The sequence below is a fragment of the Motacilla alba genome, chromosome 2, assembly GCF_015832195.1.
Source record: "Motacilla alba alba isolate MOTALB_02 chromosome 2, Motacilla_alba_V1.0_pri, whole genome shotgun sequence".
Classification (NCBI taxonomy): Eukaryota; Metazoa; Chordata; class Aves; order Passeriformes; family Motacillidae; genus Motacilla; species Motacilla alba.
Window position 1 is genome coordinate 87,918,056 of NC_052017.1, and position 27,893 is coordinate 87,945,948.

A 27,893-nucleotide genomic window follows, 5' to 3' on the forward strand; every position below is an offset into this window, starting at 1 on the left:
AGATGTTACTCTTTAATAGGAAGAACATTTTTTGTCAGATTTTTCTGCTGAAAAATTCTTAGCCACCAGGAACAAGTCACACCCCGTGTGAAGTGGCTGGCCGCGGTGCCAGGTGTGGAATTTGGGGTGTTGCTGGAAGGGCCCAAGCCCAGCCCAAGGCATCTCCTGATCAGAAGCAGCATCTCCTGATCAGAAGCAGCATCTCCTGATCAGAGCAGCAGGGGAAGGAGTGATGGTGGTGTGTGCCCTGGGATCACTGACGTTGTGCAAGGGCTGCCAAACCACCAGCTCGTGGTGTGTCCAGCTCGTGTGTGCCCTCTGAGACAAGCCCAACAAGACACTGGGAAGTTGAGTTGCTCCATCTGTGAGTCTGGATATTTGCAGAGGTGAAAGCAGATGAGCTGTGACAGCCCAGGGAGAATCATGCAGTCTTGATCTCAAACTGATGGATGATCTGATCCCATTTGTGTGCTTAACTGCAGAGCAGGGCTTTTATTTTGGGGGAAACAATTCATCTTCACTTAGAAACTCTTCTCATTTAGAGAGGAGAATCCAGGCATAAACTGTTTGTTGATTTACTGAGGCAAGCAAGCTGACTGGCTGCTCTGTTTAGTGTGGAGTGAACCGATTTGCCATGCACACCAGCAAAACACTGGTATGACTGAAAGAAAACAGAAAAATATTCTCACATACTTTCAAGTGAAGGAAAGCATTTGGCTCTTGCATTCATCAGTAACTATTTAATGTATAATAAAAATAGTCACTGGGGATTCATTGACAGGTGGGAAGTGATTAACTTCTAGCAACTATTATGAAAATGGACCAAATTCTAATGTCTGAACATACAAGGTCTAATTTTTCTTGGCTTTTTTTTTTTCTAATTGACTTTTTGTATTTGAAAAAGATGCCTTCATTTATTTACTTTTATTAATAAACTAAGACAGGAAATGCCAATGTCTTATTCACAGATTTTTACAGGTAGTTTGCAATTTAAATTAGTCCACTGCAAAGGTTTCTTTTTAATTATATTCAGTGTCACACTTCTCTGACAGAGTCTGAGAACATAAGGAGAACAGAAAATAAAAACCTGTTTGATCCTGAGTTACCCATTAACAACATATTCCCAAGCGGTCTAACTATAGAAGGAGCTGCAAAAAAGGCAAGAGTGGTAACCCTCTATATAATAATAATTCCTGGTTTTGTCTTTAAACTGCAGCCTTGGCAATGACACAGCCCTTTGCATCAGATAAAAAGAAAGCTCCACCTCTCTTCCAAGATCCTTCTGTCACCCTCCATAAAACCTGTAGGAGAGACAGGTTTTGAAGCATCTTCCCATTTTTAGGGCAAGGGGCTAAGGAGCCACGGATATTTCATTATAATGCCACAAGATTTATCAGCGACACCTGAAACCCCCAAAGAAGATGGCAGACCCAAGTGGGACAATAAGTTCCAGTATATTTTGAGCTGTATCGGATTTGCCGTTGGCCTGGGGAACGTGTGGCGGTTTCCTTACTTGTGTCAGATACACGGAGGCGGTAAGATTGGAACGGGACTTTGCCAAAATACTGAACTGCAATCCTCACGCAACCGTACTAACTTCTGATGGGCATGGAAATTACATAATTTATATCAGTTAAATCCCTTTTTAAAAAACACTGATTGTCATTAATGTCTTGCACTAGTTAATGAGCTCTTTCCATAGAAATATATTTAATTATAAAATGATACGTTCGGTTAGGAAGACTAGACTGATGCTGACCTGACTGATGATAGAACAAATCTATGTTGAAGTTTTTATACTGCTACTAAGATCCCAAAGGAAGCAGGAAACTGAACCTGCAGCTGGCTACCTTAGGGAGAAATGAGAAGCTCTGGGGAGGCCTGAGGGAACTGGCCCCTAGACAAATGGCCACTGAACTTTCCTTTGGGATGGTGAGTGAGGCATTCCCCACCCATGCTCTTAGGAGATACCTCATCCTCTAGAATTCCCCCTGCACAAAACTAAATTGTGCTTTTGGCTGTCTGTTTAAAATGCTCAGCTGATGGAGCAGCAACAGGAGCCTGCCAGGTGTCATGGACAGCTGCCTAAGCCTTTGCCTGGGCACCAGTTCCACAAAGAATTGCTTTGGAAGCAGGCAATTTGGTAAATATAAATGCATCTGAAAAGAGTACTTGGTAACTCAGCATTCACAGAAGCTTTTGAAATCTGCCACAGTAAGCTGTCTAAAGAAGAGTGAGTGATTGTCTCAGTCCGGTGTTATTTATTATCTTTCAATTAATTGGAGAAACCGAAAATTCACACCTGAAGAAACTGTTAAGTGTGTTTTATTGAGGTGTCTGTATTACTTGATGAACTACATCTATTTCAATCCACCAAGGAACCAGTAATGGATGTAGCCTGCAAAGGAAGGTGTTTCAGAGAGAATTAGCCACTTACATAGGGACTATGGTAAATAGCTCAATGTATTAAGAGAAAGAACCTTGGCAGATGTAGCAGAACACTAGGAAGTAGGCAGAGATATTGCTGCCTATAGTAAGGCAACTTCTGAGTCTCTGACTTTTTCTGAAAGTCCACTTTTTAAAGTCAACTTTAAAAATTAGAAAAAAATTTTTAAGACAAAATGCGGAAAAGTCCCAGCAATTATTCAAGGGTTAGAAAGTTAAAGCGAAGTAAAGTTAGAAAACTTCTGGGACATGAAAATACGTAAGAATTCAATCTATTTAAGTAATGAAGTTGAAAATTAAAGAGTATGTTTATCATAGCCTATAAACAAGAAAATGGAAATTATTTTGGTGGCAAGGAGCTTTTTAAGGCTGAATATGCAACTGCTGAGAGTTACACAAATAGAGGTAAGAAAAGACAAGAGGCAGTAGGTTAGATTCCTCCCAGGACACTTGATGGTTTCTATTAATTATTTTAAAAATGTGACACCCAGTGAAACTCCTGCAGAAAAGTACCATCACTGGGTGGCTAGAAAGCCAGGAGTACACACTGTTTCTCTGTGTTTGTCCAAGGAAATTACTGGGAAAAAAACCCTGTCAATTCAGTCAATGATACTGGCATTTATGAGACTTGATGAACATCTTTAGAGAGATATCCCCATAGCAGATGGCATGAGACCTGCAAGGAAAATATTCTTATGGAGCAGGAGCTATAGGCCAAATCCTCTACAGCATCTCAGGTGATCTTTCTATCTTGGAAAGCAAGGGGAAAAGCATTCAGGATTAACAAACAACATAATAAAGCAAACACAATGTGATGTTTTTATAATGTAGTGAATGATTAACACAAAGTGCTCAGTGGAAAGTTTGAAAATCCTAGGCAGGACCATAGCAAGGTGCAGCTCCTCCACACATTTCATTGCACAGAGCAGCTTCTGGAGTCACCAGCTGCAAGAGCCTGCACAAAATTGGTGCAAAAATGGGATTAAGATGAAATATTGTTCTATTGCCCACAAAAAAGTCTCTCACACTTTCCTATGAAGCACCAATTGTTGCTTCTCCGTGGCCAGCTGTGACCAGTGGTGTTTCAGATCCCAGCCTCACCTCAGAAGGTAGCAGTGCTCATCTGCTCCTGAGGTTTGATCTCTACCCTCCATCCTCCCTTCTGGGGTCCCCTGCATCCCTATCTCACTGCCCCAAGAGAAGCATGAGTCTGACTGCAAGGAAGTCATCTGTCTTATGGACTTAGCAGTGCTCAGAAAGTCTGCTTGCTTGTGCATCCAGCTCCAGAACTCCACTATTTCCCACAGGAATGTCTAGGGACAAAAAGACATGGTTATAGCAGGTTTAAAGAGAGTAAAAACAGGTAAATGCTGCAGGGGCAAGGGCCGAGTTGCTCCTTTGCTCCCTGAGTAGTAATGCTGCCAGTGAGAAACCAGCTTAAAACAGCCACCAGACTCAGTAATGGCAAACAGCTACTTTGCATCACCACCAAGAGTGGCACAAGACAGTGGTGAATTAAGGTCAATGTATGGATGGGCAGCCAGTGTTTGGTCATTATTGTGTCCTTCAACAAAGGGCTCAAAGAGCTCAACAGCAGGATGGACACTCTAACAGAATGCTGTGAGGGTTGTGAATAATTTGTCATAGAAAGCTGGCATTGGAAAAGCTGAGTGAGTTATGAAGATCACTGAGAAGGCAGAGCTCTTCCATTTACAACTGTGTGTAAGGTAGCTGCATTTTTCTTCTGTTAATTTAAAGCAGTGACAGGTTTGCATTTTCAAAAGCAAACAACTCAGGTGCAAAAGCCCAACAGATTTTCAGGGGTACTGGAGCATAAATCCTGCATGTGTGCATGTGAAGATGTGAGATGTGCACATGGGAGAGACCAGCAGCACTGTGTTTAACTGGGAGCCCTGAGAAGTGCCATGGCTTTCTGCCTGTAGCCATAATCACAAGCATGGAGAAACCAGGTATGGATATGGCATAGACATGCTTGAAGGCTGGATGGCTTCTGGGGTAGTTTTACAGCTGGTTCAGGTGACATCCTCGTTTCTGCATCTTTTCAAACACAAGAGATGAAAACAAGTGCTTGTACGTTTGTCTCATGTCAGCTGTTCCCATCAGACCTCTGGCCCTGATTCACTGCACATTAGTGTTACTCAGTAACTCGGATCTAATATAATATCAGTTCTGCTGACATTTATCACCTGCTGCCGTTACTGATTATTTGGGTTTATTGCCTGAGTTGAGTTAGCTATTTACTTTTCATGACTAATGGGTATGAAGGTTGTTTGCCACAGTTGGGAGAGACAAACACAAACGTTCCCAGGCAACTGGGATTGAAAAGAATTCTCTGAATACCCCAGTACAGAGCTTGTCACTTAAAACTGAGACACTAACAAGTCATACATCTATATGTGTACACAGGGAGACATCTGACTATACTATAGCTAGAACTGACTGCAGTGGTTTAATCTGGATTATAGCTAGTGTGTGTGTGTATATATACATATATATATATATGTGTGTGTGTGTGTGTGTGTGTGTGTGTGATATATATATATATATATATATATACATGCTTGCTTAACCCATGGGTATTAAAAATGTGTATAGTGCCTGAGCCTACAAAATTACTGAAAAATATCTGTAATATAAAATACAGTTTCTTTCTAGGAAAATAAATCCACATAAACACTACTATAGGTAGCAGCAACCACCATCTAAACCCCACGCTGCCACACACTACAGTCATGCCACAAAGGAAGAACTGTTTACTTCTGGGACAACCATTTACAGACTTCCTTAACCCATGGCCTACTTGACCTTTTGCTCAAATTTGAACTACAACATGCTGTGAAATGCCTGGTTCACTGTGTCCTCAAAAGGAAAACAAAACCTAAGAGGAACAAATTGTATAACTGAAAGATACTGTTAAAAAAAAGGAAAAAGAAAAAAGTAAACCCCAAACCCACCCAAACAAACACAGTATGTTGGAAAGAGCAGAACTATTCACTGTCTTACAGAAAAATTGGGTTACAGCTAGTAACAAACTTCATTTTCCGGTTTATTGCCATATCCTGCTTAAACCCTTGGTGAAAAGCTGTGACACGTGGAGTCGATCCTTTCATAATCTGTTATATTTGATTGCCCTTTACATCTCAGGTTGGTGCATGCCTGTATTTGAGAGCTGCCTGCTTGCATCCTTCAAATTTCACAGGGGAGTTTGCCAAGCTTATTTTATGAGTCATCTGTGTGCGTGTTACCCTTCTTCATTTGAAGTGGCCATTGCCCCTTTGGTTTTCTGGACATGGCCTTGGCTCCTTCACTGTCTCTCAAGGAGATATAGTCATTCACATGGGAAATTCAACCCTGCCAAGTTTCAGTCAGGAAGGTGTGCAATGTGGCCTGCAAGGCAATATCAGTGCCATCATAAGTGTGCTGCACAAATACAATGCTTAGAGTTGCTCATAATTTTCATCTGGATTGAGGCATGAGAGAAGACATAAAAGAGGTTATGGAGCGCTGTTTTCTAGAGAGAGGGCTGGGTGTGATTAAGTTGCTTTTTTTCCTATCTGATGTCTTGATGTAATTCCTTGCTGTGTTGACTATACCACATTGCTTAGCCACTGAACTGCCACAAGAGAATGGGACAGGCCTGAAAACCCCCTTTGAATAGCTAATATCTTTTTCTCTGTATCTGAACAAGTAGTTCCCACCTATTACATAAAATTGCATAAATTATCTCAGGTATCTTGCCATTAAGTTCTTAGTCTTTTGGAAAAGTGCACCCATCACCATTCCTCCTATGTACCAACAGAACTGATGAAGTGGATCTCCAAATGCTTGCTGCATTTTATCACATTGAGATGTGCTTTCTGAATTTTTCAGCCTCTGCAGATGCATTTTTTCCAAAACTACCATTCTGCCACTTTCCAGGTCATTTCAGTCTTTATTATAATTGTTTTTTCTACTCCCAAATCTCTGTCAGAAGGAAAAGTATTATTCATGTTCTGGCCTTTCAAATGCTGTTGTGTCTTTAAATCATCATTTCAAGTCACTTGCTTTTCTTCTGCTAGCTGATTCACAAACACTGGTAAGATGCTAGACTGAATCATGGACCAGTCCTTCCCGATTTTTGATCAGTCCTCCCTACAGTTTTTTCCACCATTTAGGAAGTCTCAGTATGCCAATATCAAGAACACCTACTGGGTCTTTTTCTCCGCTTCTCACTGAGGCACATCGATTTCTGCAGGTCTTAGTACACGTAGATTAGGAGGTCACCCAGCTGATAGATCAAACTGCTTTACATTTCCACTAGCCCAGTCTGCTGGTCTCTCTTTCCAAGTGACAAACCCAATTTGGTTTCTTCACTCTGCTTTGCTGGTTGCTGAGAGCCAACTTTAGACTGTGCTCCTCCGGAGCTCCTGGTCTCTCTGTCCCATGGCGCACTGGCAGCTCTCCCCGGGCTGCCTAGAGGGTCATGCACTTCCCCCCAGACTGTCACGTGCAGCTGATACAACAGAGGTTGTGCCCTTCAAGTGTCATTTTGCTGGCTACGGTCGGGCAGTTGCTGTCCTGACCTGACTTGCCCATGGACTGCAATCGAGGGTCAGGTTTTAAAAACCCTCTGTGTGTCTGAGCGTACTTGCTCCTTCCTTTCCTACTGCTGTGGCTGTGGAGCTGTCTCCATTCCAATGGTTCTTCAGCAATCTTGTTACACACTGGTGCACCTCGACACTTGGGACTCTCTTGTAAATGACACCAGCTAACCAGTAGTGCAGTAGCTGCGGTTTTTGATAGCCTGATTTGAAAAAGCTTTTGTAGCCTTCTGTGCCTTCTATGTGCAGGGGATTGTTCCATGGCTTTGTGATATCCTTGTGCAGGATTCCTTCCAAAATAACTTTTGACTCTTGCAAGTTATGAAGAGTTTTGGGGTTTTTTTCCCTCAACCTTTTAGAACCACGAGTTTCTACTTGTAGGATTGATGCTTTATGAATCTTCAGTGTCTTTTTGACAGAAGGAATGTTGTAGACTAAAATTTTCCTAAGTCACACCTCAGGGATACAACTAAATCATGCTTTGGCAATACTTTATATTTTTATGGGCATTTTTCCAGGCTTTTAAAGTATTTGAAAATGCTTCACCACTATAATTTTCCATTTTTTTTTTTTTTTTTTTAGGTAAAATGTACAGATACAACATAATTTGTTGCTTGTGCTTTATGATTTTTTCTACTATAGTTTCCTTTTCCCATGCCCCAAGGAAGCCAAATCTACAGAGTTCTGCTGTGCCTGGGCTTAACATCTCATGGGTTCTGCTGAGGTTTTGCTGTGCTTATGTTTGAATGCTCTGGTTTGTGGTACTTGCTGCATCTTAGGTTCTCTGCTTCTTGGATTTTCTGCTTGCTTTCTCCATGGTTAGATTTCTCATGGCATTTTTTAAAACTATTTTTTGCCTCCTGGCACGTCCTCTTCTATCTATTAGTCAGAGCCCTCAACTGTACAGTGCTAGAGGGTTCCTACTCACTATTCTGTATCTGATAGCTTACTGTTAATGTTTCTCCGTGTTTTTCTACAGGTGGGGGATTTTATTGTGGAAAAGAGGAAGCTTCAAGTGCTTCAGCAGATTGTCTGTTCTTTTTCTCTTTTCTTTTTGACTAAAAATATTGTAATGCAAAGGAATGAATAAAAACTTACTTTACACTACAAGCCATTTATTTGAATTAGGTTTGAGAAAGATTAGATTCATAAACTATTTCTTGTAAACCCATTCCTTTGCCATATTTTCATATTTGCAGATAGCAGATTATTTTATATAATTCTCACAGAAAACCAGTATTTTTTTTCCAAGTGTGACATTATGTTTTGCCATGCTGTAAATATGCCTGAAGATACACACAAGCCAGCACAAAGTAAACACGCTTTTATCAGCAGAATGTCTAAACACACTGTGCTGCCAGTGCTTCAACCAGCAAACAGAAAAGGGGAGAGAGATAACAGTTTACACTAATTATTACCCAGTTATTTCCCAGGAGATATGACATGGGAGATAGGCTGGTCTCTTATGGAGTGCTCTGCTAGCGAGGGCTCAGCATGGATTGCAGCAGGGAATGCAGCTGCTGCCCAGAGCTGGTGGAGAACCAGGCAGATGGATGAAGAAGCACTCCATACTGCACTGCCTCAAGACTTTGCTCTTCTCAGGAGACAGTCCAAGGCATGAGACTGTCAGAAGGGCCGGGCTGGCACCTTCAAATGTGCTGTGAAGAGGGATAATGCAGTAGGTTTGAAACAGGCCACAAGACTGAGCATGGAGAGAAGTTACTGGGTTCTTCTTGAAGGGATCTCAAACTGAGGATTTGACATACTGGGAATTAACTGTGAGCTTCGTTTTCCAAATCTGCTTCCCAGTTAAAAGCACTTCAAGAGTAGAGATCTTAAGGTGAGACATTTATTTCCAAGTTTGGCAGTCTATGAACAGTTTTTTGCTGAGAAGAGCTTTGTGATTTTTGTTTCTACACATACTCGATAAAATGCTAAACCATCCAACAACACACCTTCCTGGGTGTTGTATGCATTTATTGCAGCACATAACAAGAGGTAGCAAAGTTATTGCAATACAACACTAGCTCAAGAGATTAGATTTTATCTGCCCAGCCTTTCTAAATAGCCAGTGATTGCAGAACCCAGGCGCCATTCCAGGTGGAGACCAGAAATCCTTGTGCATTCCCCCACCTCTCTCTCAGGGCTGAAGACGCAGCATAAAGAAAGTTTCCTGAGCTGGAAGAGCAGAGCTGAGCACACCCAGATATGAGGTCTGGAGGCAAATCAGAAATTATAGAACAAGGCACAAGTTTATTGACAAAGCTATGAGGAACAGAGAATCTGTTCACATTTGTAGGAGGATGGGAAGCTGTCTGAGGCAGGATTTCTGCCTTTGTTTCCCTGGAGAAAAGAGACTTTGTGGTCACAGTGGTTGTTGGTCATGGCAACGAACTTCAATCTATTCCACCATTTCAATTTAATTGGACATTTGGGCAGATGGTACAAACATACTGATGAAACTTCTGGTCTTATGAAAATCAACATCTGTGCAAAATAAGGGAGACCCAAATGTGTGTCCCTTCTGGGGGAAGGTGGGGGAAGAGAGGCATTGCACACAGTTTAGCAGGAATCAGCCAGGCTGTTGGCAGGACTGGTCCCTTCCCACAGGTAACCAACAGGGCATGCTGCTTCTGGCCCAAGGGAGATGTTGTGAGGAAAACAGAAAAGATGTAAAGGACACAAACCGGGAAGAAATGAAGTTTCATGGCTCACATGTCCCAGAGAACAACTTCAGCCTTGCTTTCAGTTTTTCATTAGCTAGAGGCTCTGTGATCTGAGCAGAGCTTCATGCAATAAAATAACATAGTCTCTTAGGGGTATACAGCACATAATCCTGCTTTTCCAGAGCAGGATGGAGGAGCACAGGCCTGAGAGCCTTAAGAAATGAAACGAGGCAATGCACTGAAGGGAAAACAGATGGAATAGGGGACAGGCAAACCCTTGTGCTTTATGAGAAGGAGGACAAAAGAAGATGCTTAAAAGAAAGGGAAATGGATGAAACAGTGAGGCTGCTTATAATGGGCTGTAGCAATGACTGAGGGAAGTGTCCTGCAGCACTAAGCATCCCAGTCCCTCCTCCTCCATCTCCACTACCAAAATTACCAGCAACAGATGTTACTTGTAGGTGTCCCTAGCAATGATCCCTCTCTCCACGCATCCTACAAGGACTTTGTTAGGCTCATAAAGCAGATTAATTATAAGCCAGTAATTTCAGTGAGATGCAGAAAATCATGTGGCTTAATCAGAATTAAATGTCTTTTCAGGGGCTTTCCTGATACCATACTTCATCGCTCTTCTCTTTGAAGGAATCCCACTGCTACACCTTGAGCTGGCCCTAGGACAGTGCCTCAGGAAAGGCAGCATTGGAGCCTGGAACACCATTTCTCCTTACCTTGGAGGTGTTGGTACGTCACTTCAGTCCCAGATCAAGGAACTGCAGACAGCTCCCACCCAGCACTCACTTCCTACAGACCTGTGCCTGATGTGTTTTAGGATATAAAAAGAAATGAGTGTTAGGATTAAAAAGGAGTATTTTGTAATGAGGGTGGTGAGATATTTAAGGATGGCTTCCCTAGAAACATTCAAGGCCATGTTGGATTGGGTTCTGAGCAACCTGGTCTTGTTGAAATGTCCCCATCCATGGCAGGGGGGTGGCACAAAATGATCTTTAATGTTCCTTCCAACCCAAACCATTCTGTGATTCTGTAATTGTGTATTGCTCTCACCAGGCGTTACTCCAGGCACATTTCAGGACCATTTGAAGAGCCTAAAATGCAAACCTAATAACCTTTGCTGTGGGAAACACAATGAACATGGGCTCTGCTACTCAACACTGCTCCATTCCAACCATACCCTGGTGTTCAACAAGAGCTGCCTGCCCACAGTGCTTCTTGCTCCTCCCTCACAGCCCCTCAAGGACCCAGTCTTCTCTGTTCATGAATAGCCACACTTGAGGAAGGACAGAAAGACAGGAAATCAAGGATCCTGGTACCTCCTAATGAGTCCAAAGCACATGGGAAGGCTTCCCTCCACAAGAGGGTGGGGCTACTGAAAGGACTTTATCAACACAGCTGTGCATGGGGAACAATTCGCACGGCACAGCGCATCAGACTGATGTGCACTCCTCTACTGCCAGCCCTTTCCTACTTATTTAATAGATGAAAAAACACATCTGGTGCCCTGTGTCCACCATTGTTAGGCTGCAAAAAGTGATCCAGAATAGCCACCAGGAGGAGGTTAAGGCATTGACTGTACTGGGTTTTTGAGATAACACCCTTGTGCCTGCAGGGCAAGGGGAAACTCCTGCATGCTTCAGCCTCCTCTCCTGGATCATGACCTGCTTTAAGCAGATGCCTGAAATGGGCTTGGCACTGATGGCCCTGCCTGTGGGCCTGTGTGGGAGGAGAAGGGGAGGGTAAGAGGAGTCATCTAAGGACCCAAGGGCAAGAAAGAAATACAAAGCTGCAGGTGGTGCTTACAGGTAAACCCATCTCTGACAACCATGCAAGTTCATACTCCCTTGCAAAAATGCAAGCAAGCAGAAACTGTGGTGTTGATATTCTTCTCTCCTCATCACAGGAGTAAAACAGTGTCCAATTTAGGGCACCTGTGCGTGATTTGGGACCAGAGTGTTCTCATGCAGCTACAGCACACTATAAAACTTTGGTCTCTCTTGCTCTCTGCTATTACAGTTGTCCAGTATTGTAGAAAACAATGGACTACATACTGGAGCAAAGATTTCAACCTTAACCTTATATGTAAGCAGAGAGTCTCAGCATTCCTGGAGCAGGGCTGGTGATCTGGGGGATTGTGCACCAGTGTTTGGCTACTGAGGACACAAATGCCAATCTTTGATTGGAAAAGCTCAGAATGGGATCAGGGGGATGGAGAAGAAAATCTTGAAAAACTAGGAAATGAGAGCTTCTAACAGCTAGTACTGTGACTTACTGATAACTTTTTCCAAGACTTTTCTGAAGTGAGATCTTGTGCTTTCTGTAGGAGTTGGTTCATGGATGGTGTCAGTTCTGGTGAGCTTATACTACAACACTGTTTTAACTTGGGTGATGTGGTATTTCATAAACTCCTTCCAAGAACCTCTTCCTTGGAGTGTTTGTCCTCTAAATGAAAACAGAACAGGTAAGTACACCTCCATGAGCACTGCTAGCAAAACATCTGACTATGGGCTAATCAAGAAATCACACTTTATTTCGCCCCAAATTGTGCACAAGTCCTGGTTTGATTTCCCGTTAAAAAGGTACAATAGTCATGCTAGCTTGTTCAAATTCATCATCCTCACAGGAACAACGATAGCCAGAAAGTCCATGAGTACTTTTGCTTAACTTTAGAATGGGAACAAAATAAAAACAAGTCCTGTTATCCATTACAAAACCTTTACTAAGACTAAAGAGTGACAGCGTACATAAGCAGGACAATGAAGAATGCTCTCAGGTTTTTAAAACTATTTTTCAGCTTCCTTTTTTTCTCAGAGCATGAGAGAGAACAAGTTCCAGGGCACAGCAAGAAATACCACCTCAGTAAAAGGCTAAGAAAAAAGACAAAACATAGTGGAATTAAACTTTCTTTTGGAGGCCTTAAGACTGTTCTAGAGTAGGAAGACAAATAGACATCACAGGTTCTGGTGTACACCACATTCCCAGTTCCCTTCTCTTCAAGCACAGAGCCTGGCTGGGGAATGCCCACTCTCCTGCATGCAGATGCCTGAAGTTTCTGTTCACAGAAGTCCTGGAAACTCAAACCAAAGAGGCCAATGCCTGCGTCTTTCCCCACCACAGGGCCGTGACATGGCCAGGGCAGCTTGGACTTAGATGTATTCCCAGGTGCCTAAAGCTTCTTATGGCTCCACCAACTTGTAGGTACAGCTAAAAAAATTCATAGTTTTCACTATGATTAGTTTAGATTTGACTTTGCACTGAGTACAACACTGTTTCTAATTAGAAGTTATCCCCTGTACAAAATGCTGGTGATGTTCTGGTGAAGGTCTCACCTAAGTCTCAGAGTCTCAGCCTACTGTGAGAGTTTGTCTTGCCGCACATTACAGAGAGTGCAGAAAGTCCACCTCTGTATTAGATTTTGCAGCCCACAATTTATTGTAACACTTGCCACTTTTTTTTTTTTTTTCAGGGTTTAATGAAGAATGTCATGAAAGCACCGCAGTAAATTATTTCTGGTACAGGAAAACTTTGAACATAACACCTGATATTTCTGAGAGTGGCACGTTCCAGTGGTGGCTCATTTTGTGCTTAGCAGCTTGCTGGGCAATTGTCTATCTCTGCACCATCCGAGGAATTGAAACCACAGGGAAGGTATGGAAAGGGTAGAGAAGTGATTATCCTGCAGTCCAAAATCCTGCCCTCCAGACACTGAGTTTTTACCACATGGAAAACCCTATTTACTCCATTTACCACACTGGCACCATTCAGTATACTCCCCGTCCAACAAATCGAGAACAGCAGTACAAGTGGCTTAAAATTATGCTTCTCTCTTTTTCCTTTGCAAACACTTTTGCCCTACCAGCCTTCTTTCACACAGTTTTAAGAGCCATTTTGTTACAAATATATTCTGCAAAAGTACACCCTTCCTTATTTGAAAGATGGCTATATTCATCTATAGCTGCCTCATCTAATATCATTATTATTGTATGTTGCAATAATTTAAATAGGATTGATTGAACTTAATGCCAGTAACTCTCTGTTTTCTGACCTCCTTACTTTAGGCAATTTATGTAACAGCAATATTTCCGTATCTGGTCCTGACTATATTCCTTATTCAAGGACTCACTCTACCAGGAGCCACTGAAGGTCTGATTTACCTCTTCACCCCTAACGTAAGTATTAGTATTAATTTTCCTTTTACTCCTCCTCAGATTTCATACCATTTTCCAACAACTCTTGGTTTAGATGTCTATCCAAGAGCTCAGATAAGCTCTTTTTCTGAGATGAAGTGACTTATTTTTTAATATATTTTCACAAGAAAATAAGCAGCAAAGAATTTAACAGTTCAGTAGTAAGCCTATAAGTATGGAAATGGAAATAAATGGAAAATTAAGTTTAAGAATGTTATGGGTGCCTCAGTCTTTAATGTGTAAGTGAAAATGATGTACTTCACAAGTACATGAGAAAGATGGGATTTCCCTGCCACTGCTACAGAATTTACACAGCTTTAATCTTTAAAGAATTCACAAAGAGAACAACTGAGGATTCACACTGTAAAGTGATTTTTTTGGAAGGTTGAAAGTAATTTTTCCCCTGCCCCTGTTTCTTCATAGTATTTCTCTCCTCCCCCATATCTCTTCCTAAAAGAATTGCTAGAGAACGGCCCCTCTCCCATTTTTCTTAATATCTCGTATGTTGAACTTCTCATACAGATAGGAGTTCCAGATCCCTCCACATGCTGGCCATTTCAGATGCACCTTTCCTACACTGTCCTTGGCAGCATTCCCAAATTCAAAGTCAAACTATCCCACTAAGTAGTTGCTATCCACTAGAGGCTCCTCACAACTCTGACCTCATGGCTAAAAAGCTCCATGAAGTGGTGGGTGTAGAGGAGGAAAAGCAGCACTCAATGACACATTCTCGAGTATCCACTGCCTCCACAGCCACAGCAGTGCTTCGAACACAGGAGCACTGGATTTTTCCTTTCCTACGACAAGAACACAGATATTAAAGAAAACATAAGCCAAGAAGTTCAGAGATATTTTACATGCCAGGCTGGAAAGGGACAAGAGCAAGAGAAAGCTCAGATGAGACACTGTTTTATCCCTCTTTCTACAAGCCCAGTGGCATAGACACCCATCTAAATGCTGCCAGAGCTCAAGAACAAGTTTGGTTTTAACAGATCAGGACATTTATATATATTTTTGAAGGGCCAGACAGGACTGTAAGAGCTTGGTGCAATGTCTCAGGGAAGAAAGCAGCTTTGACAAGACAAACAAAACACACCTCAGCCTGTCATCTGTTGGTCTCAGCTAGGCTGTGAGATTTCTCTGGAAGAGCTCAGGCATTTTTAGAATTTAGTTTGCAATGATCCTGAACTGAATGCAGGAAACTACATTTGTGTGTACTCACAAAGCCTGGAGGTATTGCAGCGCTGAGGAGGAGCAGATCATCGTAAAAGAGGCAGATGGATTTGTACACTGGCAACAGAAGTCAGAATGAAAATCCACCTGCAGAGAGCCTGCAGCTGATGGTTAGCTGGTTTGAGGAAGCAGATCCTGGGGACATCCTTGAAAAGTCATCTGAAGATGGTTTTAGTGATGTTCTTACCTACAAATGTGGAAAAGCTGATGTAACAGCCTGGTAAGTGATACCTGCTATCGGTGTTGCCATTGCACGGAATTGTAAGACATGGCTTTGTTAAACTAACCTTCCAATTGCTACACAGGGCTGTGGCACTTCAAGGACTTCAAAAGCACAGTAAGCACACAGCTTCAACACTGCCCTTCTCTCTTTGTCCCCTTACTCCACAACTGCAGTACCAGTATTGCCTTTGCTGTTAGGCCATTCCCACCCTCCCTGTGAGCAAACACGAGGTTTTTTTTACACTTCTCCACAGGGAATGTCCTAAAGTGAGTTGTATAGGAGGGCTGTTAGGTTTTTGGCAGAGATTTACTTGGCCTACCCAGGCTCCGTCAGCTAACAAAACTGTAAAGCATATTTCTCAAATGTGTGCTGTTTTCTTCTTCTTTTCCTGTCTTATTGCAGAAAAAGTTTTAGCAAAATAAAGTAAGAAATTAAATCACTACTGTCTGTTTAAGCTTGCTTTTAAAACAAATAAAATCAATCTTCTTGACATTCTTCCCTGTTTGGAAGCAGTATTTTCCAACTTCTTTCCAACTCTGCAGTGCAGCAGAAATTGTAGTTTCTCTCTAACAGCTGCTACATCCATTACCTCGTAACTGTGACACCTCGTTGTTTGTGAAAGTCTGTGAAAGTAATATATAGCACAAAAAGTCCCATCTTACCCAGTTTCAACATCATAACCATCTAACTAAATTTAATTGTTTTTCTTAACCACAATTTTTAAAGTTTATTCACTTTCCAAGTTTGTATTTTAGCTCTTGTTAATAATTACCACAAATAATACAAGCATGCATATGGATTTTAATTATGTGAGGCTGTTTTTATTTCATGCAAAAATACATAATCAGCTTTTGCCATCTGATACACTTTCCACCTTAAACTTCAGAATAAATAATGAATACTTCTTTTCATTGACTTTCAGACATGGAGAAGTCTGATGATTCACTCACCTTCTCAAAATTCTTGGTTACTTAGAAAATGAAGCTGCCAAGAAAACAAAAAAGTATCCTGAAGTGACACCTGAGGGGAAAGCAGAAGTTGTACAACGATGAAGCCACACAAGAGCTGGAACAGACTTTTGGAAAGGTTTTTGGAAAATAAATAACCAGAGGAAGCAGAAACAAAGAAACAAGATTCCATCATGCATCAGCAACAGTCTGCATGGTTCAGCTGCAGGGGACACCGTGTTACCTAAGGAATACAAATGTCTCCTTCTCCAGTCTCTCTCACATTTGAAAGAGCTTAAGAGATTGTAAATATTTGGAGGTTCTCTGGCAATGAACAATTCCAAGAACTTGGTTGGGCAACTGTTGCCCCTGTGCCCAGAACTCAGCAGCTGTTTAACAAACAGTGAGAATGGCAAAAAAAAAAAAAAAAAAAAAAAAAGGCAGCACAGGCCCCAAATTCCCAAATTCTCAATTTACAAAACCATTAGCTATTTTCACACCAAAATGACATATCACAGGGACCCCAGTAATTTTTAATTCTGTTTCTGTCTGTGCTTCACATATTCAAGAACCCAAACATCTTACCACTCTTGAGGGAGCAATTATATTTCCTTTCTTCCCTATTCCCCTGTTCATTAATTAACACTGATCATGTATCTTCATCCACGTTTCTGGCATCAGCACATTTTTCTTCTGAAGATATGCTTATAAAATCTGTATGTCATATAAATATAAAATAACACTATCAACAATTTGCTGAAGACCAGATAATGACATTGCCATGGCATGCTTGCCTGCCCACTATCTTTTCAAGTTTGGGGGTTGATTAGTATCTTTTGGAGTCAATAAATGCACTGCACCTAGTACCAGTCTAAACTATCTCCAGACTCATTTGCCAAAGTTCCCAGTAAGAAAGCCAGACTTTTAGGAGTCACATCTGTCAGCATCAACTGACTTGGCAGCACTTAATCAAAATGTGAAGGCGACAGAGCCATGTGAGTGCCAAGTTTCTGCACTGCAACAGCACCTGCACAAGGTCCTGCCAGTGAGCACTCTGGCCTTTGAGGGCTTGACTATGATCTTTCAAAATAAACCTCTAGAAGGGTTTGCTTTGCTGAATCACTTCAGCCAGCAATGGTTCCATGAATCTGCTTGCTATGTTGTGCTGTACAAGAGGTGACACGGTTCTGCTGTGGTCAAAGCACAGGCCTCCCTGTGGAGAGAGCACCTGCAGTAATGGCATTGCCTGAATCCATCCACACCGGGCTGGAGCCATTGCTCTTGCTCTTTAAAGCTCAGGCCAGCTTCAGAGAAACCCAAAATGCTCTGAAGGGTCTTTTGGCATACTCACATCTCACTCCTACATATGTTCCCAGTCATGGACTTGGATCACTAGCGCAGGCACACAGACACAAAACACACAAGTGGTCCTGCATGACTGGGATGCAGATTTGACTCAGACTGTTGTAAAACAAAGTGAAATAGTCTACAGTCCCAGCATTACTTTTGAACTATCTGGCTTTTAAAACATTCTCAGCAAAACATTCTTCTAGTCCCCCTCCTTGATAATGGATCAGAGAGCAATTCACATGGTAGGGTATAACACCCAATTTGTAGTTTCTGCAGGGAAGTAATATTCATTGATCACATTTACATTTCGTGCATTACTCATGTTCTATCTCTTTCTTTTATATAGATTTCAATGTCAAGACTCCTTAGTGGAGCTATTTAAGACTGCTTAATGTTCTCTAATCCACCAATCATTGCTTTTTAATTTACTTTCCCGTATCATACTGCCCTTAGAACAAAATTCAAATTTCATTGTCAGTTTCTCCTTTTTTCTTGTATTACCTACGCTGATCTTCTATCTTTTATTGCTGTTTTCACAGCACTTTGAATGCAAATGCTGCTCTTAATAACTGTTCTCTTCTTGCCTGCTTGTGCTTTTAGTCACTTCTATTACATTATTTTTTAAGTAAATTTGGACAGCTACAGAATCACTTTCCACCTTAAAACAGTGAACGTTTGGCATTTGTTTATAGAGTTTTAGGAAGACAATATTCATTAACTGCAGGTTAAGTATGTGAATGAAGAAAAAAAGAAAGTAATTAAGGAAAAATGTATTTTCCCTATTGTGTTCCTAGCATCTATCACTTAGAACCACATTTTTATCATCAGACAGATGAAGTGTACAATAAAGAAGATTCTGTAATTGTTGCACACATTTAAATAGCCTCCATGATACTCTTAAAAACACCTGTTTTACTGACCTGTTTAGTACCTATTCCCATTTTCAGAGTGTTTAGATGGCAACTCAGCTCAAAATTTCCAAAGTGAAATAACAGATGAGCTACAAGAACTGCAAGAGAAAAACAAACTTTAATTTAAGCCTAATACATTCATTTCTTCCAATTATTTCAGCTGAACACTTTGAAAAATCCCCGTGTATGGCTTGATGCAGCTACACAGATTTTCTTCTCTCTCTCTTTGGCTTTTGGAGGGCTTATTGCATTTGCAAGCTACAATCCAACAAAGTGAGTAGAATTACAATCTTTATTAGCTGGCTAAATTCTTGCTGCACTCTGCAATTTCTTTAAATTTTCAAAATATTTCCCTAATTTTTCTAAAGGATCTTTAGAAAAGTATTTGTCTTTCTAAAACGTCCACTAGATTTTCTAACAGAAGGGGGGAGGGAAGGTGGGAAGGAAGGAGAGAAGAAATTAAAAAAAAAAAGTTTGCTGAAATAAAGAAACTGCATCACAGATAAAAAAACCCTGCATTTTTTAATAATTTCACTTCTTTGAATGCTATCTCTAGAAATGACTGTGAAAAGGATGCTGTGACAGTAGCAATTGTGAACAGCATGACATCCCTCTATGCTTCCATCCCAGTCTTTTCTGTTTTGGGGTTTAAAGCAACCACAGCCTACTGGGACTGCTTGGACAGGTGAGAAAGCTGTGTTCCCAAAGTTATACTGTGGTTTCAGTGCCTAAATAGATAATCTGATAATGTGTTACTTGAAAGACATGTATTTAGAGAATTTATTTTCATTAGAATGGAAGAGCATCTGTGTGGAGAAGTTTAATGTAGAAATATAAAGTATTATGGGACTGAGTCAAGGATGGTAATTTGTAAGAATAAAGACAAATTGCAGAACAACCCATTTCAAGTAGTGCATCAAGGTTTGCACCTTACTCTCAGGCTAGCATTAGAAGCAGTAAAAATCCCCACCTTATTCTATTTCACTAGAAATCTATTTCACTAACTTATTAAACACAAGTAGCAGAAATGGTCTGGAGACCTGATAAAACAAAAATGTTTTAGACACTGAATCTGCATAAAGTACTCAGAGTTTCTGTCTGAGACAACATTAAACAGTCTGAGTATTTTCTATTTTATTTATAAGCTGTCTTAATATTTTCCCTTATATTGTAAATAGCAGCACAGAAAGTAAACACAACTTTGGAGTAGCATCTGAATACACAGCATAGCATTTCCAACCACATCATCTGCAAACTTTTAAACTAAAGTTTAAATGTGTTGGCTTCTCTGGCAGGAACATTATCAATATCATCAATGAATTTGATCTTCCAGAGGAAAGCATCATGCGACAGAACTATACATCCTGGATTAGTTTTTTGAATTCATCATATCCAGAAAAAATTGCTGGACTCAAACTGAAAAGCTGTGATCTTCAAGAATTTCTTGATCAGGTACCATAACTGCTTACAACAGGTAATCCTTAAACAAAGTTATGTAGAAGGATTGGTATCTTCCTTTTTCTTATAAGTACATGTACTCTGTTCTACCTGCAATGATTACTACACATAATCATGCAACAAATCAATCTTTCAACATTTGAAATAACAATACTGCTGTAGGATAGTCTGAATGTATGGCTATCTGTTATGGCTAACAAAACTACACATTATTACCACAAAACTGATTTTCCAGTCTTCTCCCACTAGAAGTCTACCATGGACACTAGATTCATTCCTAGTTTGGTTTACAGAAATAAGCATAATGGGGGAACACATCTAGATGAAAAATAGAAAAAGGATGCTGAATGGGAATTTCCTAAATCTCTATTTAGGAAGGTATCAAAAAATCCATTAAAATGTGCACTGTTCACCACCGAAGTACATCCTGAGCCTCTCCTCATTTTCCAACCTTCCTGTAACATTTCCCCTACCACTAAACACAGATGTTTCTCCTCTGTTTTCTTGTCCTGCCTCCTTCCACTTGCTCCAGGGATCCTGTTTGGTACAGTCAGTGTGTGCTAATGCATGACAAGCCTAACATACAATAATGGTAAAGGAGGCTATTTTACTCACATGGTGGAGAAGTCCAAGGACAACATTCCACCCCCGGTACAAGTCAGCTTCTTTTGTCTCACTTCTGATGGCATCCATTTGTCTCACTTCTGATGGCATCCATTTCTGATTTACAGTTTGAAATATTTTACTTCCAAATTATAGCAACATTAGTATTTTTCAATACTTAGAGTTCAATTTCCTTGTCCTTGGGAGACTAAACCAAAAGAAGATTTGAAATTAGCTTTTTCCCTATTAGTCTTTTCTGCCTTGGCCATCATAAGGGGTTTTGTGATCAGTGATTCACCAATTCTCTTGGTGTTGAGTGGTAATCATATCCTTATTTACACCTCTTTCTTTCCAGCAGCTACTACATCATAGATTTTTAAAAAGCACATTTAAGATGGTATTAGTAAAACAATTTCTATCACAATTACAACTCTCTGATATACTTTACTCTGAACCAATCTCTCTGTGCAGGCTAAAATTCTGCTCTATGATTCTCTAGGTATCTCTAGAACACTTAAAATTGAACTCCCCACTGCCCATTTTCTCAGCTGCTGGCTGCCACAGAGGCCACAGGGTGACCAGCAACCTTGACTCCAGAAAAGGACAGCAGTGTGTTATAATTACTTTGTGCATGAGAAATGACATTGTAATGTGTATTTTTATCTGTTTGTGAATGCTGCAGAGCGTCTCAGGAACTGGCTTGGCTTTCATTGTTTTCACTCAAGCTATCATCCTCATGCCAGGCTCCCAAGCCTGGGCCATCCTGTTTTTCATCATGTTGTTCAGCTTGGGCCTTTCTTCGATGTTTGGAAACATTGAGGGTGTCTTCACTCCTCTTCTAGAGCTTCAAATTATACCTAAATCAGCACCTAAAGAGCTATTATCTGGTAAGGTGTTTGCTTTGTTCAAAGAAGGGAACTTCCATATAGATGCACAAACTATTAACTGCTTAATTAATCACAGAGGAATTAATAATTTTTAGTATTAATTTAGCTGAATGTCACACTGTAAGTAAGGGCAGTGGATTGTGTTTGCAGAAGATAAGTACAGAGATGAGATAGCAGTTATGGCAGAAGCTGACAGGTGACAATATTATATTGCCTTGGCCAGTTTTTTTCTTAGTTTGCAAATTAAGCTGTTCCAGTCTGAGAAAGCTTGTTAAATTGCTATTCCTGGAGTCCAGTCCACTCTGAGCTGTTGTAGTCATCAGGAAGAGCCTTGCCTTCCCTTAAGCCTTTGGCACTGATACAAATCACTTTAAGGCAACCAGTGACATCAGCTGGTCTGCCATAACCACCTGCACTTGAACTTACCACTGTAAGAGAGGTCATTCACACCTGTCTCACCCAGGTTTATGCTGCTACAGATTCACATTTACTGTGAACATGTCAGAGTAGAAAATTACCACTTGAAAAATGAGGAATGAAGGTGTGTGATCCTGTTCTGACACCAAAACTGGAATCTTTTCAACCAGCCATGGTTTTTAAACGAAACCTGCTCCTTAAGAACCAGACTCACTGACAGTCTGAGAGATCCTACTATGAAATTGGTCCAGAAAAATCTACAGCAGTGGCAACTAGTGGATTAATATTTCTGCAACATGCTCTTTTAAATTCTTATGGGAAATACTGCTGTCATGCCTTTTGTAGAGTCTTCCTGTGGCATCTAAATTGTATCCCTAATTTTACAATTTTTCATGTAAAACCAAATTTATTCCCAACTTGATGAATTTTCCACTATTATTTTTAAACTGATTTTCCAATTGTGAACATTAAAAAAAATTTAAAGTCTGGAGCCAACATTTTACAGAATTGAACCCAAGGCCATTTGAGAGTTAGAAGCAATTAGCAACACATTAGAAAGACATACAAACAGATTTGTAGCCTGTGTCTGTGTCCAGCAATACCTTCATTCCCTTCTTTCTTTCCCACTTTTTCTCTCAATTATCCCAAATCAAAATCTTGGCTAAAAGGTTAGATTTACAGAAACAAAGAAGCGTGTTACAGAAGCATGCTGGAACATAACAGACACACATTTGTACCTCTGGGCTCTTTGAGGAAATGGGGACAGAAATCTAGGGAGTCCTTACACTTCCAAGATACCACCTGACTGTGGTTTAAGCCTATGGATGAATGGAAATGAGGCACTTGAAACTCACTACAGCAGTCAAAAATTAACACTGGGTCACAGCACAGCCCAGACTGTCTGATGGAAGGAAGTATGAACTAGTGAAGGATGCTCTGAGTCACATGACTGCATTCTTCCTGCAACAGTAGTCCTCTTGGCCAACACACAGGGCAAAATTGAGTTTGGGAAATGGTATTAGCTCTCCTAATGAGAAAACAGCTTGTAGTAACACCATAGAGAGGGAGAGAATAAAAATTATTAGAACAAGAACAAAGCAATTTAGAACAAAAATAAACCTACCAAGTTCAGTACTCCAGTAACAAAGATATCTTTTTTTCTTCAGGTATAATATGTCTAATTAGCTTCCTCATTGCTCTGTGTTTTACACTGGGCTCAGGGAGCTACTGGATTGACATTTTTGACAGATACGCAGCTTCAGTGCCTCTTCTAGTCCTTGCTTTCTTCGAAGTGATTGGGGTTGTGTACATCTATAAAATTAAAAGGTATGTTGGAAAGAGATGGAATTTTTTTCTTCTAAGACACAAATGCAGCTCAGGGTGCAGTAACTTTGACCCTGACCTGATTTGATTTGGTGCTGGTAACTGAGACAGTTTCCTAGCACGCTGTTTGTTCCCTTGGCAATTTTGTCTTTTTATTTTAAATATCTGAATAGTTTACAGAACTGCTGCAATATTGTCATCATTTATTTAAGCTTAGAAACCTTAGACTAGGTGCTCAGGTAATTAAACTGACAATGTAAATTGGTCATTCATCTCTGGTATGGCTCAATAAAGACCTACTTGAATGATATTATTTACTCAAGTAAAGCAGTGAGCTATTAAAGAATGGTGTGGAATAGAAAAGATTTACAGTGCTGTACTCTGTATTTCCAACTTACAGGAAGCTATAAAACAGGGAAACTGTTACCACTCTAGCTCTGACATCATCATAAACATGCCCTCTTTTACAAGGTTCAGTGAAGATGTGGAATGGATGACCGGACGAAAACTCAACCTCTTCTGGCAGATCACATGGAGGTTTATTAGCCCGCTGCTCCTGCTAATTGTCTTCATGGCCTTTGTTATTCTTCAGATGCAGAAGCCGCCAAGCTACACAGCCTGGAACCCTAAATATGTATGTGCTCAAATATTTTTAGAACTTCTAATAAAAGCAAGAATTATGTATTTTCCTCCCTTACCAGATCCTTTAATATACTTGTTATCTACTGCTTACCCATTGAAAATAGTTTGAAATGATACAGTGCTCTGAATAAGAAGGCTGCAGTGTGCAGAGGTTACACATACTCAACACCTCCTCTTGAGGTGTTGTGCTGATCCCGTGCTCTGTATCTCTTATGGATGTGTGTAATGCTCAGAAGTGTTGAAGTGGAACATGTCACAGACATTCCATGCCCACAGGGGGTTCAGAGGTAGAACAAATGCCTGAACAGAGCTTTAGAGCAGCATAACAGACGTCAGGGATGAAGGCATTTCTCAGTGAGAGCTACCAATATCACTGGGGCCCTGGTGGATATATGAATGTGTACTTTAGACAGGCAGACAGGGAGGCAGTGGTCTGAGTACAGTGTTGGTTAGTTCAGCAACAAAGACACGTCCATGCTGAGAACATTTCATCTGGATGTCACTGTCTCACATCTATTGCAGTTTCTTTGACCCCTCTCAAATACACCCTTGTGTGGGGGTTTGAAGATTGATTCTAAATAGTTTAGTTCCTAAACTATATGAGGATTACACAGCAGCCTTCTCTCCCTCATGTGCCATCAAGTATCTATCATCCCAAATAAAACTCATAGCTACAGACTTGCAGAAATTGCTCTATCCTCATTCCCTCAGAATCTTCAATATACAACTTCCCTAACTGACAAAGAACATACTCAGTGATTGTTGAAACCAGTTAAGCTGTGAGTACAACAAGAATGAACATGGTTTAACCACGACAGGGTGAAGATTTGATAACACTTGGGGCAATCCCCATATCCCTAGGAATGTGTCACAATTCCAGCTACACACTTTGAAAGTGTGAAACATTTACCGCTGTCTCTAGACCCACAAGAAGGATTTGCAGAGGACACAGCCACTGAATGCTACTGTAGACAGAGCAAAACTTGCTGTCCTTACTAAAACAGCATAAGAAAATAAAAATAGAAATCACAGCAAAATCTAAGTGTACCTAAAAATTATTTCTTTTGCTTGCTTTTTTATCTCCACAGGAAGACTTCCCCATCAAAGAGGAGAAAGTTTATCCACCTTGGGTGCAGGCCATTTGTGTGCTGCTGGCTTCCCTTCCTTGCGTGTGCGTACCTCTGGTAGCGTTCTTCCACCTGGTCAAACAAAAGCGCAGGAGCAAGGACCCAAGCTTTGTACCACCAGAAGTCTCCTCCTGTCAGGGGGCTAACAGCAACTTTTCTCATCCAAAAGAATAAACATCCATTTACCTGTCTGTAAGCAAAAATAGGACAGCCTTTGTTACACATTATTAGCTGTCATTTAATATCATCCAACCAACTTGGTATACACAGTTCATATGCTTACAGCAATCACTACACTCCGTAAACAATGCTGTTGTGTTTCCTTTAATTTCAACCAATTTTACAGCTTCATGTACTTCTCCAGACAGAACTGAAACTTGGAAAGCCTTTTATGTATAGTTGCTGGCTTCTGTCTTTCTTCTCTTTTAAAACACTGGTCTTTTCCCAAGGATCAGCAACATAAACTGGAATACAAGCACCTACAGTTTCATTCACTGCCCTGGGCCCCTGCTCCAGGAGATGCAGAATGAGAATCTTTTAAAAATAAGGAGTGCTCTTTACCAGTACACTCTAATTTTTGTAAATCCTTAACACACCTAAACAGCAGTCATTTTGTTATTATTTCATATTCTCAAGCATGGCAAGGAGCAAAGATAAAGCATCAGCAGATAAAAGAATGTTAAGTAAATTTGAGCAATTAATCTGCACAAATATCTTATCTTAGCAGATTCCAGAATTTATAGTAGTGGAAAATACTGTAAAAAAAAAAAAGTCCCCATTTTCTCCCCTTTATTTCTCATATTAAACACAATAACTGAATAGCATAACAAAAATGCAGATGTATAGCAGCCTTTCAGTGAGCTGCAACCTTACAAGACATGACAACAAAATTAATGTTTACTGAAAAACAGGATTTCCGGTACTTGGCTGCAGATCCTGGCCACTCTGTAGCGCTGATAAAAAAAAAAAAAAAAAAGAGGATTCCTCTTGTCACAATACTTGAGGAACCAGCAGCCTCTGAAAAAATATGGGGAAAGTACGACAACACCTTCAGGCTGAGTAACTGAGTAAAGGAAGAGAAAGGATTAAGGTTATAAAGTTGTAAATACATAAATAAGAATTTTTAACTAACTAAAGCATACATTTTATACTCACATTTCTGACTACAGGTAGCTAAATGTTCATTAAAATCCTATAGGCAACTATATGCAGCAGATTTAAGTAGTCAGAGTTCAGAGCGTCAAAAACACATCCAACTAATACAGAGAAAAGCTGAGAAAAAAAAATAAACTAGATCTAAAAGACTTTCAAATCTCTAAATCCATCCTGGGTCACTGTCACGGTATCCAGACTTGACTTTTGAGCTGTCCCTTCCATTCAGCAGAAGGAAGACTTTATGGATCACCAGACATGCAGTTCAACCCAGGACAGGCCTCTGGGGGAAGACAATTTTCAGCTCCACTAACTACAAATGATGGCTGGGAAACACAAACTGAAGTTACTGTTTAGCTCAAGCAGGCATGTAGAAAAATGTGTTGAGCAATTCTTGCATGAACACTGCTTTTCTGTTGTCAGTGCACTTCTGATGTTACCTCTACCAGAATTCCAAAACTGTAGCGTTATTCCAAAAAAGTTAGTGCTACAAGTTCCCCTTCTTATTCATGAAGAATAAGATGATATCCTCTAGGTATATTTTCCTCCTGAATAGCTCGACTGTGTTACTTGAGGGAGTACGTGTACGCAAACACCTTCCACTCACTCTTTTTCCAATCTTTTATCTCCATATTCCATCAAATCTTCTTCGCTCTACTACCCTGCTCTGAACTCACAATGTTCAGACAGACAAGACTTTCCTAGAATTGTCTAGGCTGCAAGAACCACCTGGGCTCTTTGGGGGTAAATCAGTAAAAGACACAAACATAACTATGGTGATGTTCAGCCTTAGCCAGAATCCACAGCCCTAAAGCAAGGAGATCAATTGCCTACTAAAGGAAAAAGCCTCAGAAGGAGCATTGGAACAGCACTATAAATAAGGACACATCCAAATTATCATAATACAATAAACAGAAAACAAATGCAGAAAGAAAAGCACAATCCTTCTGGAACACAGAGGAGTTTCCTACATTGTGAAATTTGACACCTACCTCAGCCTGTGATTCCCAGTCCACATTTCCTTCCCAAAAGGAAACAGTGGAGAGAAAGACTTGTTTGATGGATGCATCCAAGATACTGTGATCTCCCCTAGAAGGGCTTCTGTCAAATTCCTTTCTTACAGCTCTGTAGACACACTAAAAACAATGTTCAGCCCTGTTTCTCCCCCTCCCCATTTAAACCCTCCAGGCAAGCTCAACTTCCTGAGTAGTTTGCAACACTTGCAGCGCAGGGAGTTTTGTTCACTGGTTTAGCTCTCAATCCCTCTACTTACCTTCTCTTAAATACTGAGACCTTAACCCTCACCGCAACTCTCGAGGATTTTGTAATTTTCCCAGCTGTACAATGATTGTTGAAAATCCACATTACAGATTCAGAATGCTCCTAAGGTAATTCATTTAATATTTCTAGATTCAAGTTATTCACTCTACCCAAACGTTTCCTGTCAGCAGTTGCTGTTTAACGCACTGCCTTGCTACCAATTAAGTAGAATATATTTTACCACCACAATGGATCACACTATTTCTTTTAGAACAGTTCTGCACAGGAATAGCTTTATGGAATATTTCTACCTTCCCAACATTATAAACATCTATTTTTAGAGCAAAAAACTGTATGCCTCTGCCATGGTTAATCTATTCCTTACACATATACTCATAGTATTTTCTTTCCAGTTATCATAAGCAACAGCAGCAACTTCAAGTTTCCAG

At 40.6% G+C, this 27,893-nt stretch overlaps 2 protein-coding genes across 3 annotated transcripts in view; one reads left to right on the plus strand and one right to left on the minus strand.

The window, feature by feature from the left end:
- The first annotated feature begins 1,126 nt into the window (after positions 1-1,126).
- Positions 1,127-26,008, plus strand: LOC119697397 (sodium-dependent neutral amino acid transporter B(0)AT3-like). 2 transcript variants are annotated; one of them, XM_038128138.1, is made up of 12 exons: positions 1,127-1,535; positions 10,313-10,453; positions 12,048-12,185; positions 13,191-13,372; positions 13,783-13,893; positions 18,736-18,848; positions 19,132-19,260; positions 19,871-20,027; positions 21,319-21,523; positions 23,107-23,266; positions 23,735-23,897; positions 24,994-26,008. In XM_038128138.1, the coding sequence occupies exons 1-12, from the start codon at positions 1,379-1,381 to the stop codon at positions 25,204-25,206; spliced, it is 1,869 nt and encodes a 622-aa protein (XP_037984066.1). In that variant the 5' UTR covers positions 1,127-1,378; the 3' UTR covers positions 25,207-26,008. The 2 variants fall into 2 exon arrangements, with proteins under 2 accessions (XP_037984066.1, XP_037984067.1); XM_038128139.1 differs by lacking the exon at positions 1,127-1,535 and adding an exon at positions 8,718-8,886.
- TERT (telomerase reverse transcriptase) overlaps positions 25,114-27,893 on the minus strand; it is a 34,233-nt gene continuing 31,453 nt past the window's right edge. Inside the window, exon 17 of the mRNA XM_038128137.1 lies at positions 25,114-25,222. The gene's annotated coding sequence lies outside the window, so the exon portion shown is untranslated. The remainder of the gene's footprint in view (positions 25,223-27,893) is intronic.